Below are 15960 nucleotides of genomic sequence, written 5' to 3' on the forward strand. Positions count from 1 at the left end.
CTGGTCAACATGGTGAAACCCCGTCTCTACTAAAAATAGCAAAAAAATCAGCTGGGCATGGTGGCGCGTGCCTGTAATCCCAGCTACTCAGGAGGCTGAGGCAGGAGAATTGCCTGAACCCAGGAGGTGGAGGTTGCGGTGAGCTGAGATCGCGCCATTGCACTCCAGCCTGGGTAACAAGAGTGAAACTCCGTCTCAAAAAAAAAAAAAGAATATATGCAATATAAGTTGATTTCTGGTGGTGATTTCCTTCTCCTCAGTGTTTCCTGTAATGGAGGGTGACACTGACAAGAAGGTGAAGTCCAGTATTTGTAGACAAGAAAAACATGAAAATGTCTGCATTCTGGATATTCACTCACTGTTCTGTGTATTATATAAATTTTTCTCCACTGGCACAGAGAATTACTTTAAAAGTTGTCAACAGCAGAGCATGGTGGCTCACGCCTGTAATCCCAGCACTTTGGGAGGCTGAGGTGGGTGGATCACCTGAGGTCGAAAGTTGAAGACCAGCCTGACCAACATGGAGAAACCTTGTCTCTACTAGAAATACAAAACTAGCCAGGCGTGGTGGCACATACCTGTAATCCTAGCTACTCGGGAGACTAAGGCAGAGAACTGCTTTAACCCGGGAGGTGTAGGCTGTAGTGAGCTGAGATCACACCATCGTACTCCAGCCTGGGTGACAGAACAAGACTCCGTCTTTTTTAAAAAAAAAAAAAAAAAAAAAGCTGTCGATTGTACCTATCATGAAGTTCTTCTAGTGCTATCAACAAGTACACATATTTTGGTCAACACCGTCCTCTTTGGAAAATATGCAAGGAAATAATCCAACTGCTTTATTCCATTAGAGTACATATTCCAGCAGCTGGATCTAATATGTTCCATTAAGGTCAGGAAAATTGAGGACAGCTGGCATAGAAATAAATCATCCTTTCATGTTGGTTGTGCAATGAAAAGTATTTCTAACCAGGCTACTGGAAAGATTCTACCTTCTCAATCTATATTCAGCAATAAAAATAATTAAGAGTTTAATTAGAAATTAGCTTTTCTTACAAAACCCAATATGTTCCACAATTTAGTAATGTTACTCTGAGAGAGCTAAAGTAATATATTTGTTGCTTGAAAAAAGCAATGCAAAGTATTCATTTGTTAAGAAGAGCTATGCATGAGAACCTACAAACTGTGTTTAAATTAAAATGTAAAATCACATTTGGAGAAAAGTTAGGAATTATGCAGGATGTGAATTTAACAGCTTGGGTAAAGTGGGAGGGTCACTGCATGAAGACCCTATAAACAGATAATATAACAATATGTGACTTTGCAAAAGACTTCCTGGGCAAAGCTTTACTGGCCTCATGTTGTAATGTCTGAAACTGAGAAGGCTGTTTGTTTCAGCTACCACAACCCCGCCTCTCTTATTAATGAAACTACTTCATATGCATATATGCTCTGCCTGCCTTTTATATTAGGCTGGCACACAGTTATGCAGCAGCGACTGCCCAGTAACAGTTACCTAATTGCACTTTTTCTTGACATTCTGTGTATGCATTGTCAGAGCATCCTTTTACGGACTGACTCCATCGTGCTGAACTCCAGAAATTAAGTAAATGCACTCAGTTTGTTCTCAAGATTGAATATATTCATATTTGTATAAGTACACTTATACAAATTATAGTAATCTAGATTTGTATACCACAAATTGGAGAGTGATTAAATATTCTTAACTTAGAAAAAAGCTTACTCAGTTGAGCACAGTGGCTCATGCCTATAATCCCAGCACTTTGGGAGGCTGAGGTGGATGGATCACCTAAGGCTGGTAGTTCACGACCAGCCTGACCAACATGGAGAAACCCTGTCTCTACTAAACATATAAAATTAGTCAGGTGTGGTGGTGCATGCCTGTAATCCCAGCTACTCAGGAGGCTGAGGCAGGAGAATCACTTGAATCTAGGAGGCAGAGGTTGCAGTGAGCCGAGATTGTGCCACTGCACTCCAGCCTGAGCAACAACAGTAAGACTCCATCTTAAAAAAAAAAAAAAAAGAAAAGAAAGAAAGAAAGAAAAAGCTTACCCAAGACTCACTTTTTTTTTTTGAGATGGAGTCTCATTCTGTTGCCAGGCTGGAGTGCAGTGGCGCAATCTCAGCTTACTGCAACCTCCACTTCCCGTGTTCAAGTGATTCTCCTGACTCAGCCTCCTGAGTAGCTTGTTTTACAGGTGTGCGCCACCATGCCCAGCTAATTTTTGTATTTTTATTAGGGATGGGGTTTCACCATGTTGGTCAGGCTGGTCTTAAACTCCTGACCTTGTGATCCACCTGCCTTGGCCTCCCAAAGTACTGGGATTATAGGCATGAGCCACCGCGCCCAGCCTCAGTGTGCTTTATTAAGAAATTTTCTAGGCCGGGCGCGGTGGCTCAAGCCTGTAATCCCAGCACTTTGGGAGGCCGAGGCGGGTGGATCACAAGGTCGAGAGATCGAGACCATCCTGGTCAACAAGGTGAAACCCCGTCTCTACTAAAAATACAAAAAATTAGCTGGGCATAGTGGTGGGTGCCTGTAATCCCAGCTACTCAGGAGGCTGAGGCAGGAGAATTGCTTGAACCCAGGAGGCAGAGGTTGCGGTGAGCCGAGATCGCGCCATTGCACTCCAGCTTGGGTAACAAGAGCGAAACTCCGTCTCCAAAAAAAAAAAAAAGAAATTTTCTGATTACAGGAGTTGTGTGGCCTGAAGGGTACACTTGTAAACCTGTATTCTCCGTTCCTAATAACATACTGTTAAGGAATGGAAAAGAGCTATAGAAATTCCATAAGTACTTAACCAATCACCTCACCTTTTTATGAGCTCATAACAAGATGTTTTTATTTTTTACCTTCCTTTCCCCCGACACTCTCTGGTAATGAAACTACTGAGAAATAAAACTGCCCAGGGAGGTGGTGGAAATCCAACAAACTGGATTTTTTGGTTCATCTGGAGTTGTTTTCATTTATCAAGAAACCAAAACAACTGAAACTTATTCTAAGAGTCTCTCTTGCAAGTAAAAGCGTAAACTGATGTTAATTCAGTCTCAACTTTAAGATCAGGATTATAACCTAAGTTGCAGGGTTGGCTGCTCTTTTTATCTGAAGTTTCAAGAGGCCCTGAAGTACAAATGAGAAAATTTTAAAGTGTCATTTTAGAAAAATTCCTGCCATTTTAAGGGCCAAACAATTATAAATGAAGATAGGCAATGTCTGGATTTTTTAAAAAGTTTTATTGAAATGTAGTAAGTTCTGAAATAAGGCAGAGAGGTCATATATTTAATGCTCAAAGGGGAAAGTGATGCACAAAGTCACACAAAAGCTGCAGGATTTGCAGACTCAACACCTTTGGGGCTAGAAAGAAATGAGGAATGGGCTGGATGTGGTGGCTCATGCCTATAATCCCAGCACTTTGGGAGGCCAAGGCTGGCAGATCACTTGAGCTCACAAGTTCAAGACTGGCCTGGGCAACATGGTGAAACCCCATCTCTACAAAAAATACAAAAACTAGCTGGGCATGGTGGTGTGTGCCTGCTGTCCCAGCTACCTGGTAGGCTGAAGTGGGCGGATGGCTTGAGCCCAGGAGGCAGAAGTTGCAGTGAGCTGAGATCACACCACTCCACTCCGACCTGGGCAACAGAGCAAGACCCTGTCTTAACAACAACAACAACAAAGCCTGGGCACAGTGGCTCACACCTATAATCCCAGCACTTTGGGAGGCTAAGTCAGGCAGATCACTTGAGGTCAGGAGTGTGAGACCAGCTGGCCAACATGGTAAAACCCCATCTCTACTACAAATACAAAAATTAGCTGGTGTGGTGGGGTGTGCCTGTAATCCCAGCTATTTAGGAGGCTGAAGGAGGAGAATCATTTAAACCCTGGAGGTGGAGGTTGCAGTGAACTGAGATCACATCACTGCACTCCTGCCTGGGCAACAGGGCAAGACTGTGTCTCAAAAAAAAACAAGAAACAACAACAACAACAAAATTAAGGAAACAAATTTGTGGTTAGAAAAGTGGGTGAAAAAAAACAATCTATACATGTAGGCAAGCAGTTTGTCATATGCAGACTAATCTTCCAAATCTCGGTCTAGTACTGATCTCATGCTACTTGGTATAGATTTTTTTTTCTGTTGCCCAGGATGGAGTGCAATAGCACAGTCTAGGCTCACTGCAATCTCCGCCACCAGGGTTCAAATGATTTTCCTGCCTCAGCCTCCTGAGTAGCTGGGATTACAGGCACCCTCCCCCATGCCCAGCTAAGTTTTTTATTTTCAGTAGAGACGGTGTTTCACCATGTTGGCCAGGCTGGTCTCAAACTCCTGACCTCATGATCCGCCCACCTCGGCCTCCCAAAGTGCTGAATATTTTAAAGTGAAATGTTTGGCATTCCCTAGGAGTTTCAACAATACAAATATTAGCCACTCTTAGAAACAGACTTTGGACCTAGAAATGATGTTTGGCGTGTTGACGGGAATAGTGAGAAGAAACTAAACTGAGGACTATACAAATATTAGAAAGAAGATTAATATCTTCACTATCTTATGTCAGGCCTTACAAGTTAAATGTTAGGAGTTTCTTCTTTTTCTGCCTAAAACTTGAATGCCAGAATGAGCTGAGTTACAATGCAGCCCGGAAAACTGATCACTGGATAAAGTATGGTCTCTGGATCTTGTTACTGGGTATTAAAGTTCTTTGGCAAATGCCTTCGTTATTTGTTTAATGACTAGAAAACAATTCAAGAAAAGTGACAACAAAGACAATAATTACAAAACAGGCTGATAACCTGGGTTAATTATGATTGCCAAATAGAGAAAAATTTTTTTTTAAGAAATGATGTGTTAATATCAATAGATACCAAGGATATAATCTGGTCCATTAAGGTCAAAGTGAAATTTAACTTACATAGTAAAATATCACTTTACAAGATAGTCAATTTGACCAGTTCATTGTGAAAAAGAGCATTATTCTCTTTCCTTTCTCACTTATGATCCAGACAAAACAAATATCTGATTTATCTAAACAAAATTTTTTTTTAAAAAATACAAAAGCTCTATCAGTTTTATATAACCTTAAAACTCTACCCAAACTGAGATGCTCAGGTTTACATAAATATATATACATATATATTTTTTAAATCCCAGAGTCCAAGACACAAGCCCATAGGGGTGTGTGGCCACCAGAAGCTGATCATTTTAACTCTGGGAGTGTGTGACTGTTGTGAGGTGTGCGGGTCTCTGACCTACGTTTATAGCTGTCAGCTTTGAACACCCTTCCCATGAGGAAATCTTGGCCTTTTGTTCAAAACGTCTGAACAAAACTCACCTCTGAACTAACAGAGATGTTAACAGGACACCTGACACAAAGGGGCTTAGAGAAACTTGTTCTCATATAGTCTCTCAGGCTGTCAGTCATCTAGGCACGAGTGAGTCAGCATCCATGGTGTTCAGAAGATAGAGTTCAGGCTGAGCTGTCAATCCCAGATGGTACTAAGGAAAAAAAAAAATGGAAGAGGATTAGACTGATTTTCATGTATTTACTGAAATCAGCAATTAAGTACCTGTAATTAGCACAGCAATTTAGGCCTTCTTTCCGTACTGCTATATTGATTTTTATTTCAGAAAGGACACGGCTTGCACATACATACATGAATCGTTTCTGATATGCAGAAGCTGATATGTAGGAGTTGAAATAGTTAGACTGAGATGGTGTCAAATGTCCTCAGCAAAATTAGCACTCTGATGATTCCTGTAACACACTCTACCTCAGGATGGGTGCTTCAAATCAGGATAAGAGCAAACATGAAGAATGCTTTTGTATTTTACTACTGTATGAGTTAGAAATCAAATTTCCAACCATCTCAATAATTCTGGCCCTATTATCCTTTGGCACTGGAGCAGAGAAAAGACTTTCATTTACAAAACAAAAACATGAAACAGCAGTTACTAAGAGAGAGAAAGATGACCTATGGGTCCCAAATGTTTGTCATGCTGCATCAGCATCACTGAAGCTGCTCTTAAAACACAACTCCAAGCTGGGTGTGGCAGCTCACGCCTGTAATCCCAGCACTTTGGGGGGCCAAGTTGAGTAGATCACAAATTCAGGAGATGGAAACCATCTTGGCCAACATGGTGAAGCCATCTCTACTTAAAATACAAAAAAATAGGCCAGGCATGGTGGCTCAAGCCTGTAATCCCAGCACTTTGGGAGGCCGAGGCAGGTGGATCACGAGGTCGAGAGATCGAGACCATCTTGGTCAACATGGTGAAACCCCGTCTCTACTAAAAATACAGAAAATTAGCTGGGCATGGTGGCACGTGCCTGTAATCCCAGCTACTCAGGAGGCTGAGGCAGGAGAATTGCTTGAACCCAGGAGGCAGAAGTTGTGGTGAGCCGAGATTGCGCCATTGCTTTCCAGCCTGGGTAACAAGAGCGAAACTCTGTCTCAAAAAAAAAAAATACAAAAAAAATAGCTGAGTGTGGCAGCTCGCGCCTGTAATCCCAGGTACTCAGGAGGCTGAGGCAGGAGAATCGCTTGAACCCAGGAGGTGGAGATTGCAGTGAGCCAAGATAGTGTCACTGCACTCCAGCCTAGCAAAAGAGACTCCGTTTCAAAAAACAAAACAAAAAGAAACACAATGCCAGCTGGGCATGATGGCTCATGCCTGTAATCCCAGCACTGTGGGAGGCCGAGGCGGGTGGATCACCTGAGGTCAGAAGTTCAAGACCAGTCTGGCCAACATGGTGAAACCCCACCTCTACTAAAAATACAAAAATTATTGGGGCATGGTGGCACATGCCTATAATCCCAGCTACTCTGGAGGCTGAGGCAGGAGAATCACTTGAACTCAGGAGGCAGAGGTTGCAGTGAGAGGAGATTGTGCCACTGCACTCCAGCCTGGGTGACAGAGCGAGACTCCATCTCAAAAAAAAAAAAAAAAAAAAAAGGCCGGGCGCGGTGGCTCAAGCCTGTAATCCCAGCACTTTGGGAGGCCGAGGCTGGTGGATCACGAGGTCAACAGATCGAGACCATCCTGGTCAACACGGTGAAACCCCGTCTCTACTAAAAATACAAAAAATTAGCTGGGCATGGTGGCGCGTGCCTATAATCCCAGCTACTCAGGAGGCTGAGGCAGGAGAATTGCCTGAACTCAGGAGGCGGAGGTTGCGGTGAGCCGAGATCGCGCCATTGCACTCCAGCCTGGGTAACAAGAGCGAAACTCCATCTCAAAAAAAAAAAAAAAAAAAAAAAAAAAAAAAAAAAAAAAAAAAAAAATTAGCTGGACATGGTGGTGCGTGCCTGTAATCCCAGCTACTCAGGAGGCTGAGGGAGGAGAATTGCCTGAACCCGGGAGGCGGAGGTTGCGGTGAGCCAAGATCGTGCCATTGCACTCCAGCCTGGGTAACAAGAGCGAAACTCCGCCTCAAAAAAAAAAAAAAAACCCAAAAAACAAAAAAACACACACAATTCCAGACTCCACTCCTAAAGAACTGAGTCTAGATGGTTTGTGTTGGGACCTGTAAAGTTATTATTATTTTTGTAGAGAGTGGGTCTCACTATGTTGCCCATGCTGGAGTGCTAATGACAAAATCTTGGCTCACTGCATGGAACCTCTGCCTCCTGGGCTTCAGCCATCCTCCCATCTCAGCCTCTCAAGCAGCTGGGACAACAGGTGTGTGCCACCATACACTAAGCTAATTTTTTTGTAGACAGGGTTTTGCCATGTTTCCCAGGCTGGCTGTGAAGTTACTTTTACTTTTTCTCTTCCTCAAATACAGCTTGGGACAACTTTGAGTCTCATTTTAGCCCTACTATTACTACTTAGACCTTTTATGATTTTTTTTTTTTTTTTTTTTTTTGAGACGGAGTTTCGCTCTTGTTACCCAGGCTGGAGTGCAATGGCGCGATCTCGGCTCACCGCAACCTCCGCCTCCTGGGTTCAGGCAATTCTCCTCCCTCAGCCTCCTGAGTAGCTGGGATTACAGGCACGCACCACCATGCCCAGCTATTTTTTTTGTATTTTTAGTAGAGACGGGGTTTCACCATGTTGACCAAGATGGTCTCGATCTCTTGACCTTGTGATCCACCCGCCTCGGCCTCCCAAAGTGCTGGGATTACAGGCTTGAGCCACCGCGCCCGGCCGACCTTTTATGATTTATTATCCCATGGCACCAACAGCCTGCAAGTTAATGCAGAATGCAGACTATAAATTTATTGGCAGCAATTATCCTATTTTAGTATAATGGAAAGGCACTGGAGTTGAGTTCAAGCCCTTAACTCTACCACTTGCTATGGCCTTCAGCATGTCACATACTTTTGGAGCCTTATTCTACTTACTTGTAAAATGTGAAGAAATGCTACATTTGAAAATGCCAAGTACAGCCAGGCACAGTGGCTCACACCTGTAATCCCAGCACTTTGTGAGGCTTAGGTGGGCAGATCACGAGGTTAGGCGTTCGAGATCAGCCTGGCCAACATGGTGAAACTCCATCTCCAAAAATACAAAGCTGGGTGCAATGGTGTGTGCCTGTAGTCCCAGCTACTCATGAGGCTGAGGTAGGAGACTCACTTGAACCCAGGAAGTGGAGGTTGCAGTGAGCCGAGATCACACCACTGCACTCCAGCCTGGGCAACAGAGAGAAAATCTGTCTCAAAAAAAAAAAAAAAAAAAAAATCAGCCAGGTGTGGTGGTGGGCACCTGTAATCCCAACTACGCAGGAGGCTGGGGCAGAATTACTTGAACCTGGGAGGTGGAGATGGCACTGAACTGAGATGGCACCACTGCAATCCAGCCTGGGCGACAAAGCTAGACTTCATTTCAAAAAAAAAAAAAAAGGAAATGCCAAGTACACTAATATACTATCTCATGTTAATCTTCAACAGATATATTTAACACATTACAAACTGCCTTGTATAACCGCACAGGCTTGTGATGACTGTGTGAAGATTAGACCAAATGGTACCCAAGATAAAACTATTCCCAACTAGTGGGCTAAGAAAACACTGTATGACAGTGGCTTTAGGGCATGGAAACAGCTCTTGACTTAATTCAGGCTTAAGTAAATAACAGCAATTCAATATACTGACAATTCATTGAGGCCTTTTCCCAAGTGAGCAACTGTGGTAGACTTCAATATATAGTAAACAAGGGTTGCAGTATGAGTCCTGTGAGGCCCACAGAGTGTCACTTAGATGACTTAGTTGATAGACCTCCTTCAATTGAGATGTTTGTTGTTGTTCTGAGACATTGAGAAATGAGACTAAATGGCATGGGAATGGGCCAAAATACTTCCAGGGGCAGAGAGCTAATTCAAAGGAGTGAACTAGTAATTCTTGGCTATTGCTAGGATAGGACCATAGAGGGCTCTGTCCACCCTCTATACTTGGCAAAAGCAATCTTATGTTTAAAACTTCTTTTAAAACTTCTACACAGGGGCCAAAATCTGCCAGTTAGCAACTTCTGGCTAAGGCATATTCTAGCACTAATCAGAGTATGAAACAAATGCTTCAATGTGTTATGTTCCTTGTGTTGCTAAACAACACAACATGAAAGGTATACTATGTATTACACAGGATAGTTTGGGAATGAAAACATGGGTTCTGGAGTTAAGCTACGTGAGTTCAATGCCAATTGTGCGTTTCTTTAATAATGTAAATGTGGGCAAGCTACTTTTGGCCTTCTACTTGACTCATCTACATAGGGGCTGATCCTTTTGTTACAAATTAAATGAGATAATACAAGCGTTCAGGACAGGACTAGAACACGATAATGAGTTAGCCAGTTTTACATTCATAAGCTAAGGGGCTGAGAGCAGCTGACACGTTTAGATTCGTTGGTCCTACCAATGAAGGAACAGAAGTTATTCAGAGGGAAGAGCTAAAAGAAATGTTTCAAAACAGGATCCTCACATTGTTTTACATCCTATTTTAGTTCTGAAATTAAATTAAGGAAAGAGCACTAAATGAGGAAGGACAACACGGAGAACAAAATTTTCCCTAGATGACTTCCACTGTTACTTACAGGGAAGGCTTGCAACAGAGAAAGGAAAAATGAAGTTCTGGTGACACTCCTGGGACAAATCAAGTGCTGACTCAGGTTTTCCTGTCATGTGTCTAGTAATAGGGCTAGTAGTTCACTGTGCTTGAGCTCTGCCTTTGTTTTTAAATGGTGCCAATATTTCCATTTACATCAGGTCTGCCAAAATGCTCATTGATCTTTAAGCTAAACAAGTTTGGTTTCTCTTAAATATTCATTTTCACTGGCAGCACATAAGGAATGTAAAAGTGAAATAGTGAAGTAAACTACACATAGAAAATACTCAGCTTAGAGAAAAGCAGAATAAAATTTTCTTCCCCCAGTTTAAACATGGTAATGATGTGACCCTTTAGGTACGGTAAAACTAACTAAGTGAGAAAATGAAAATTAATGTCCTGGTAACTGCAATTAATCCAAGCCTTCTGAGGACCAAATCCATTTATTGCTCTATCCTTTCTAAGAAAATCCTAACAGTGTGGGCTTAGTGTGTCATTCTCGGTGATAGCTACTGTTGCAGTATTTTTGTATCAAAGTTGTTGAAACCCTATTAATAAATTATTTCAAGGTTTAAAAAATACCCAGGAAACCAAATTGGAAAAAGAAAAAAAATTTTAATTAGAAACTGAGTTTACATATGGTTAAATGGTTACTAAAAGCTCAGTTGTAATCACTCCTAATACCACTAGCAGGACCTCAAGGGAGCCAAGAGCTCTTCCCTTTTCCCCTGTTAATTTCCAATATATTGTAGCCGCACAATTATTTCATGTCACATTTAAGGAGAACAAGGACCAATTTATATAAAGTGCAACTGTATATCCTTAAACATTCCACATAAACACACTGCCAAAACTCACTGCATATGCTGGCATTGGAAGACTTAAATTTCTACATATTGTTTATTGTACCCAGAGTGCTGGTTAAAATACATTTTCTCTCTGTGAGGATCAAATGCAATAAGATATGAGAATATTTTTAACACGGTGAAGTACACACATGATATTATAAAATACCATTTAATTGGGAAGAATTTTTCCATCATTTCAAGTCATAAATATAACTTTTTTTTTTTTTTTGAGACGGAGTTTCACTCTTGTTACCCAGGCTGGAGTGCAATGGCGCGATCTCGGCTCACTGCAACCTCCGCCTCCTGGATTCAGGCAATTCTCCTGCCTCTGCCTCCTGAGTAGGTGGGAGTACAGGCACACACCACCACGCCCAGCTAATTTTTTGTATTTTTAGTAGAGATGGGGTTTCACCACGTTGACCAGGATGGTCTCGATCTCTTGACCTCGTGATCCACCTGCCTCGGCCTCCCAAAGTGCTGGGATTACAGGCGTGAGCCACCGCGCCCAGCTAAATATAACTTTTAAAAGAATACTAGCAGATTTTACCTAGGCTCCTAAATGCTTTTGAATCTGAGACTGACTGGACCACCCAGACCCAGAGCAAAGGTAAATGTTACCATATCATCTTTATAAATAATCTTTTTTTGTCAATTTGGCCTTTCCTACTGCAGCCAGGTGAGAGCTTAAGATGTCAGTCCCCAGTATCTTCACAGAGTGCCTTTATGAGCAGTTTGGGGAATGATGATGGTAAGGGAAAGAGGCAGATATGAGGAATAGTTAGGGGAAGTGTCATTCACGATTCTGTGCTTGAGGGACTAAGCACATTCATGACTCTGTACTTGAGGGACTAAGAAAAATTTATGCTCAGTGGAACACAGTAGTATACCCTTAAATGCCTTATAAAAGACCATCCATCCAGTATGCGCTTTTGACTGTGTGCAGTAATAATGCTTTTGGGGACTCAGATGAACAGAAAACACCAATTAACAAGGACTCTGAAAGGAAAGCTCCAAAAATGAGAAGTCTTTCAATGCCATTCCCATTACTGTTCTCACCAAGTCAATGGCTATAAAACACTTTTGATTATTTATCTCCATCAAAGTAATCTGATTTGAGATAATCACACAATCTCAGACTCCACATGTAAAAATGTCAGAAGTGGCTGAAGAAAGAGCAGCAGCTTCATGCTGAAGACACCCATTTCCTCTGACTCCAGAGCTCCACCATCTGGTCTCAAGATTTTTCCCTCTGAGGAAATAGCTGTAGAGGTAGCCCAGTTCAACCTTGCTCAGACAGTGAACTTTGCAACCATACTGACACCTACAGACTTGCTGAGAATGCTGAGGAAGTGTGCTTTGCAATGGTTAAGTCCACAGCTCCTGAGATTGCCTTGCAAGTCATCTTGGGCATGAAGTAGAGTGGTACATCAGAAAAACATGACGATTCTGGTAAGAGGTGGCTTTTAGGAACAAAACAGATGGCTCTCCTTCCTCCTTAAAGTCTTTTCTCCCCACCCTCAACATTTCATGAGAACATCAGTTCATAAATATTACCATCTTTTAATATTACCACGCTCCTGGAGAAGGAAAATGAAGGTTTTACAACTACATGTGCTCAAGAGTAAGTATCATCAGGAAAGCTCTGTACCAACAGGCAGGTTATTAAGACTCCCAAGAAATCCTCATAAGCTTTTCAATCTCTGAAGAAAATCCTGAGAAGATCATTAGCAAGCACTACCTACAGATGAGTTTTGCTAGTTGCCAGTTTTTCACCTCCTTGTTTTCTCACTCCTCTTAAATTCCATTGAGAAATTGAAGTGGAAATAAGTTCAAAGAATCCTAAGCCTTACAGAGCTAGGTGTCTCTTAATTTTATATTTCATACAGATGAAGCTATTCTAGTCACAGATTTTGCATAATTAAAATAATTGAAAAGATACATATAAGGAAAAATTCTCAGCCTTTAAAAATCCATTACATCTTGATAAATAAAAACTGCATACCCATTCTGTAGTTTGTATAATAAAAAATGCATTGTGTTTTCCAAATTTTGTTAACATCTAGCCTGGTTAAGAATCATGCATATTCTTGTCTCTCAGAAGGATAAACTGAGCTGGCCCTTGGGCAACTACTTCAGAGTTTAGTGTTGGAATGAGAGCAGCAAATGTCAGTGTTTCAAAGATCCCACCCTAATCCAGTTCCCAGGTTAGGAGATCAGAAAGAAAAAACTAATTCCATCTTTCAAACATATATGAAGCAAAGTCTTTCCCAACCAACAGTTGAGTTGTAAATGCAGTCTGTGCAACAGCACATACTTTTGGCTATGTTCACACAGTAAACCATAGAAACACACTGGCTCTGATGGCTACCTGCAGAAGACAGACTTATCCAGTGTTATTTAGTGTAGCCACCAGTGGCTTCTTCTGTCAGCAGGCTTTTAGAGATGCTTACCGTATGCCCGCAGTCCAGGAAGGACATGCCCAGTGCAATCAAACATTGCCAACCCTGAAAGACAAAATACGGTCATCATTCACCAGGCTCTTTGAAGAGCCAGGACTGCTCACACAGCACTTCTCAAATGCAAATCTGCTCCCTTCCTTGAACATCCAGCTGTGCCCATCTTCTACTACCAAGGGTTGCACAAGTCATTCTCTCAACCCCACTCCCCCTTCAAAAAATCATCTGCCTCCCTCAACAAAATTTGTCCATCCATTTTCAATACTGAATTTCTCTGTTCTTACTGCTTTGTGTCTGTAGGTTTTCTTTCTTTTTTTTTTTTTTAATAATCTTTGTTGTTGTTGTTTTTTTACTTTTTAGAGACAAGGTCTCCCTGATCGCTCAGGCTGGAGTATACTGGTGCAACCATAGCTCACTGAAGCCTTGAATTCCTGGGCTCCTCCCTCCTCAGCAATCCTCCCTCCTCAGCCTCCTGAATTGCCAAGATTATAGGCGCACACCACCATGCCCAGCTAATTTAATTTTTTTTGTAGAGACCTGATCTTGCTATATTGCCCAGGCTGGTCTCACACTCCTAATCTCAAGTAATCCTCCTGACTCAGTCTCCAAAAGCACTGAGATTACAAGCATGAGCCACCTCGTCCAGCCTGTAGTTTGTTTCTTTTATCCAACTGTGAATTCCCTGAAATGCACCTTTCCTCAGTCCTCCCCATGATGAGAATGACTAACAAACTAATACAGTTGGTGTAGTCTCCTAAACTGCTCTATGAAGTTCCTGTTAAACAGCAGTAACCCACTCTAGAATCAGCCCTCACCTCTAAAAATGGGTCTTCAGGCCAGATGCAGTGGCTCACTCCTTGTAATCCCAGCACTACGGGAGGCTGAGGTGGGTGGATCATCTGATGTCAGGAGTTTGAGACCAGCCTGGCCAATATGGTGAAACCCCATCTCTACTAAAAATACAAAAATCAGCTGGGCATGGTAGCATGTGCATGCAGTCCTAGCTACTCAGGAGGCTGAGGTAGGAGAATTGCTTGAACCCAGGAGGCAGAGGCTACAGTGAGCTAAGATCGTGCCACTGCACTCCAGCCTGGGAAACAGAGCAAAACTGTCTCAAAAATAATAATAATAAAAATGGGTCAACAAGCTCACTAGCCTTAGGCTGAATGAGGATAAATTGGCACCTTCATATCCAATTGGCATTATGAAAGGATCCCCCTAATCTAAAAACAACTCCTGTCAAGGACATACTCAGTTACTTGGTTTTCCTTGAAGTTAAAGTTCCTAAATCATAGGGTCAGTACGGTCTTTTTGTGCCCAAAGTTTACTGGGAAGAAAAAAAGAGATACATCAATCTAGGAAATAATTTTTCAACATCTACTGAAGTGATTTTCTCAATAAAGTATCTAATGTGTGGCACACCGGCATGGGGAAGTGTACTAGAGATCAACAGCAGGTTTCCAGCCTCCATCTTCAGCCATTCTCTGCAGCAAAAATGGCATAAAATCTACTATTCATTATCCCCAACCCCTGTGTTTTTTTTTTCAGAGAAACCTCTATAAACAGGGAAATGGATCTGATGTTATTTTGGTTGTTTTCATTAATATAAGCAATGTTAAAGAAGATTTGGAAAATAGAGAATAATATATCTATAATCCTACCTTCCTAAAATAATTATATTGTTAAAATGGTGAGAGAAGGTATGCAAGGATTTTTGTTGTTGGTTTTCTGTTAAAACAGTGCCTAAAACAATTATATTACAATTTTTATATAATTTATCCTACACTTTAAATAAATTTTTTATAATTGGAATATAAATTGTACATACCTTTTTCATGTAGCTATGGTTTTATAACCATGATTTTTTTAAAAATGACTTTAGAATGAGAGTTAAGGGGAGACTATCACTGTTTACTTATTTCCTTGGACAGCCAGTAAGTGATGGAGCTGCGTAGGCCGTACGCCTGCATATGTCCCATCAAAATCTCTATATTATACTGTGTGCCCCAATCTCCAACTCTGTCTTGTACCGTTCTCCACTGTCTGTACTGCTACCCTTCTTTTAGTTCCTCAAACATACTATACTCTCTTGTTAGGAATTGTTAAGAATGGAAACTACAGAAGTGACAGAAAAACGACAAATCGAAGTAACCAAAGTGAATTTTATGGTTAGAAATATTATTTTGTGGCCGGGCGCGGTGGCTCAAGCCTGTAATCCCAGCATTTTGGGAGTCCGAGGCGGGTGGATCACGAGGTCAAGAGATCGAGACCATCCTGGTCAACATGGTGAAACCCCGTCTCTACTAAAAATACAAAAAAGTAGCTGGGCATGGTGGCACATGCCTGTAATACGAGCTACTCAGGAGGCTGAGGCAGGAGAATTGCCCGAACCCAGGAGGCGGAGGTTGTGGTGAGCCAAGATCGTGCCATTGCACTCCAGCCTGGGTAACAAGAGCGAAACTCCGTCTCAAAAAAAAAAAAAAAAAAAGGAAATATTATTTTGTAAACGGCTGATTTGACAATTCCATATAAATTGTCTCGATAACCTGGAGGTAGATTGTCACATGCTCTTTTGGGTCTGGTCACTTCTTTTTTTTTTTTTTTT

The 15960-nt window shown here is 41.8% G+C and overlaps 1 protein-coding gene across 6 annotated transcripts in view; it reads right to left on the reverse strand.

Moving 5' to 3' along the window:
• Positions 1–3231: 3231 nt before the first annotated feature.
• Positions 3232–15960, reverse strand: part of SLC11A2 (solute carrier family 11 member 2) — a 54931-nt gene continuing 42202 nt past the window's right edge. For all 6 annotated transcript variants that reach the window (XM_039472290.2, XM_039472283.2, XM_039472285.2 and 3 more), the window contains 2 exons: positions 13350–13403; positions 3232–5507 (listed from right to left, as the gene is read on the reverse strand). In XM_039472290.2, the coding sequence (XP_039328224.1) occupies positions 5430–5507; positions 13350–13403 (132 nt within the window). In that variant the 3' untranslated portion in view covers positions 3232–5429. The remainder of the gene's footprint in view (positions 5508–13349; positions 13404–15960) is intronic.

Source organism: Saimiri boliviensis, chromosome 7 (genome assembly GCF_048565385.1).
Source record: "Saimiri boliviensis isolate mSaiBol1 chromosome 7, mSaiBol1.pri, whole genome shotgun sequence".
In the NCBI taxonomy this organism is placed as follows: domain Eukaryota; kingdom Metazoa; phylum Chordata; class Mammalia; order Primates; family Cebidae; genus Saimiri; species Saimiri boliviensis.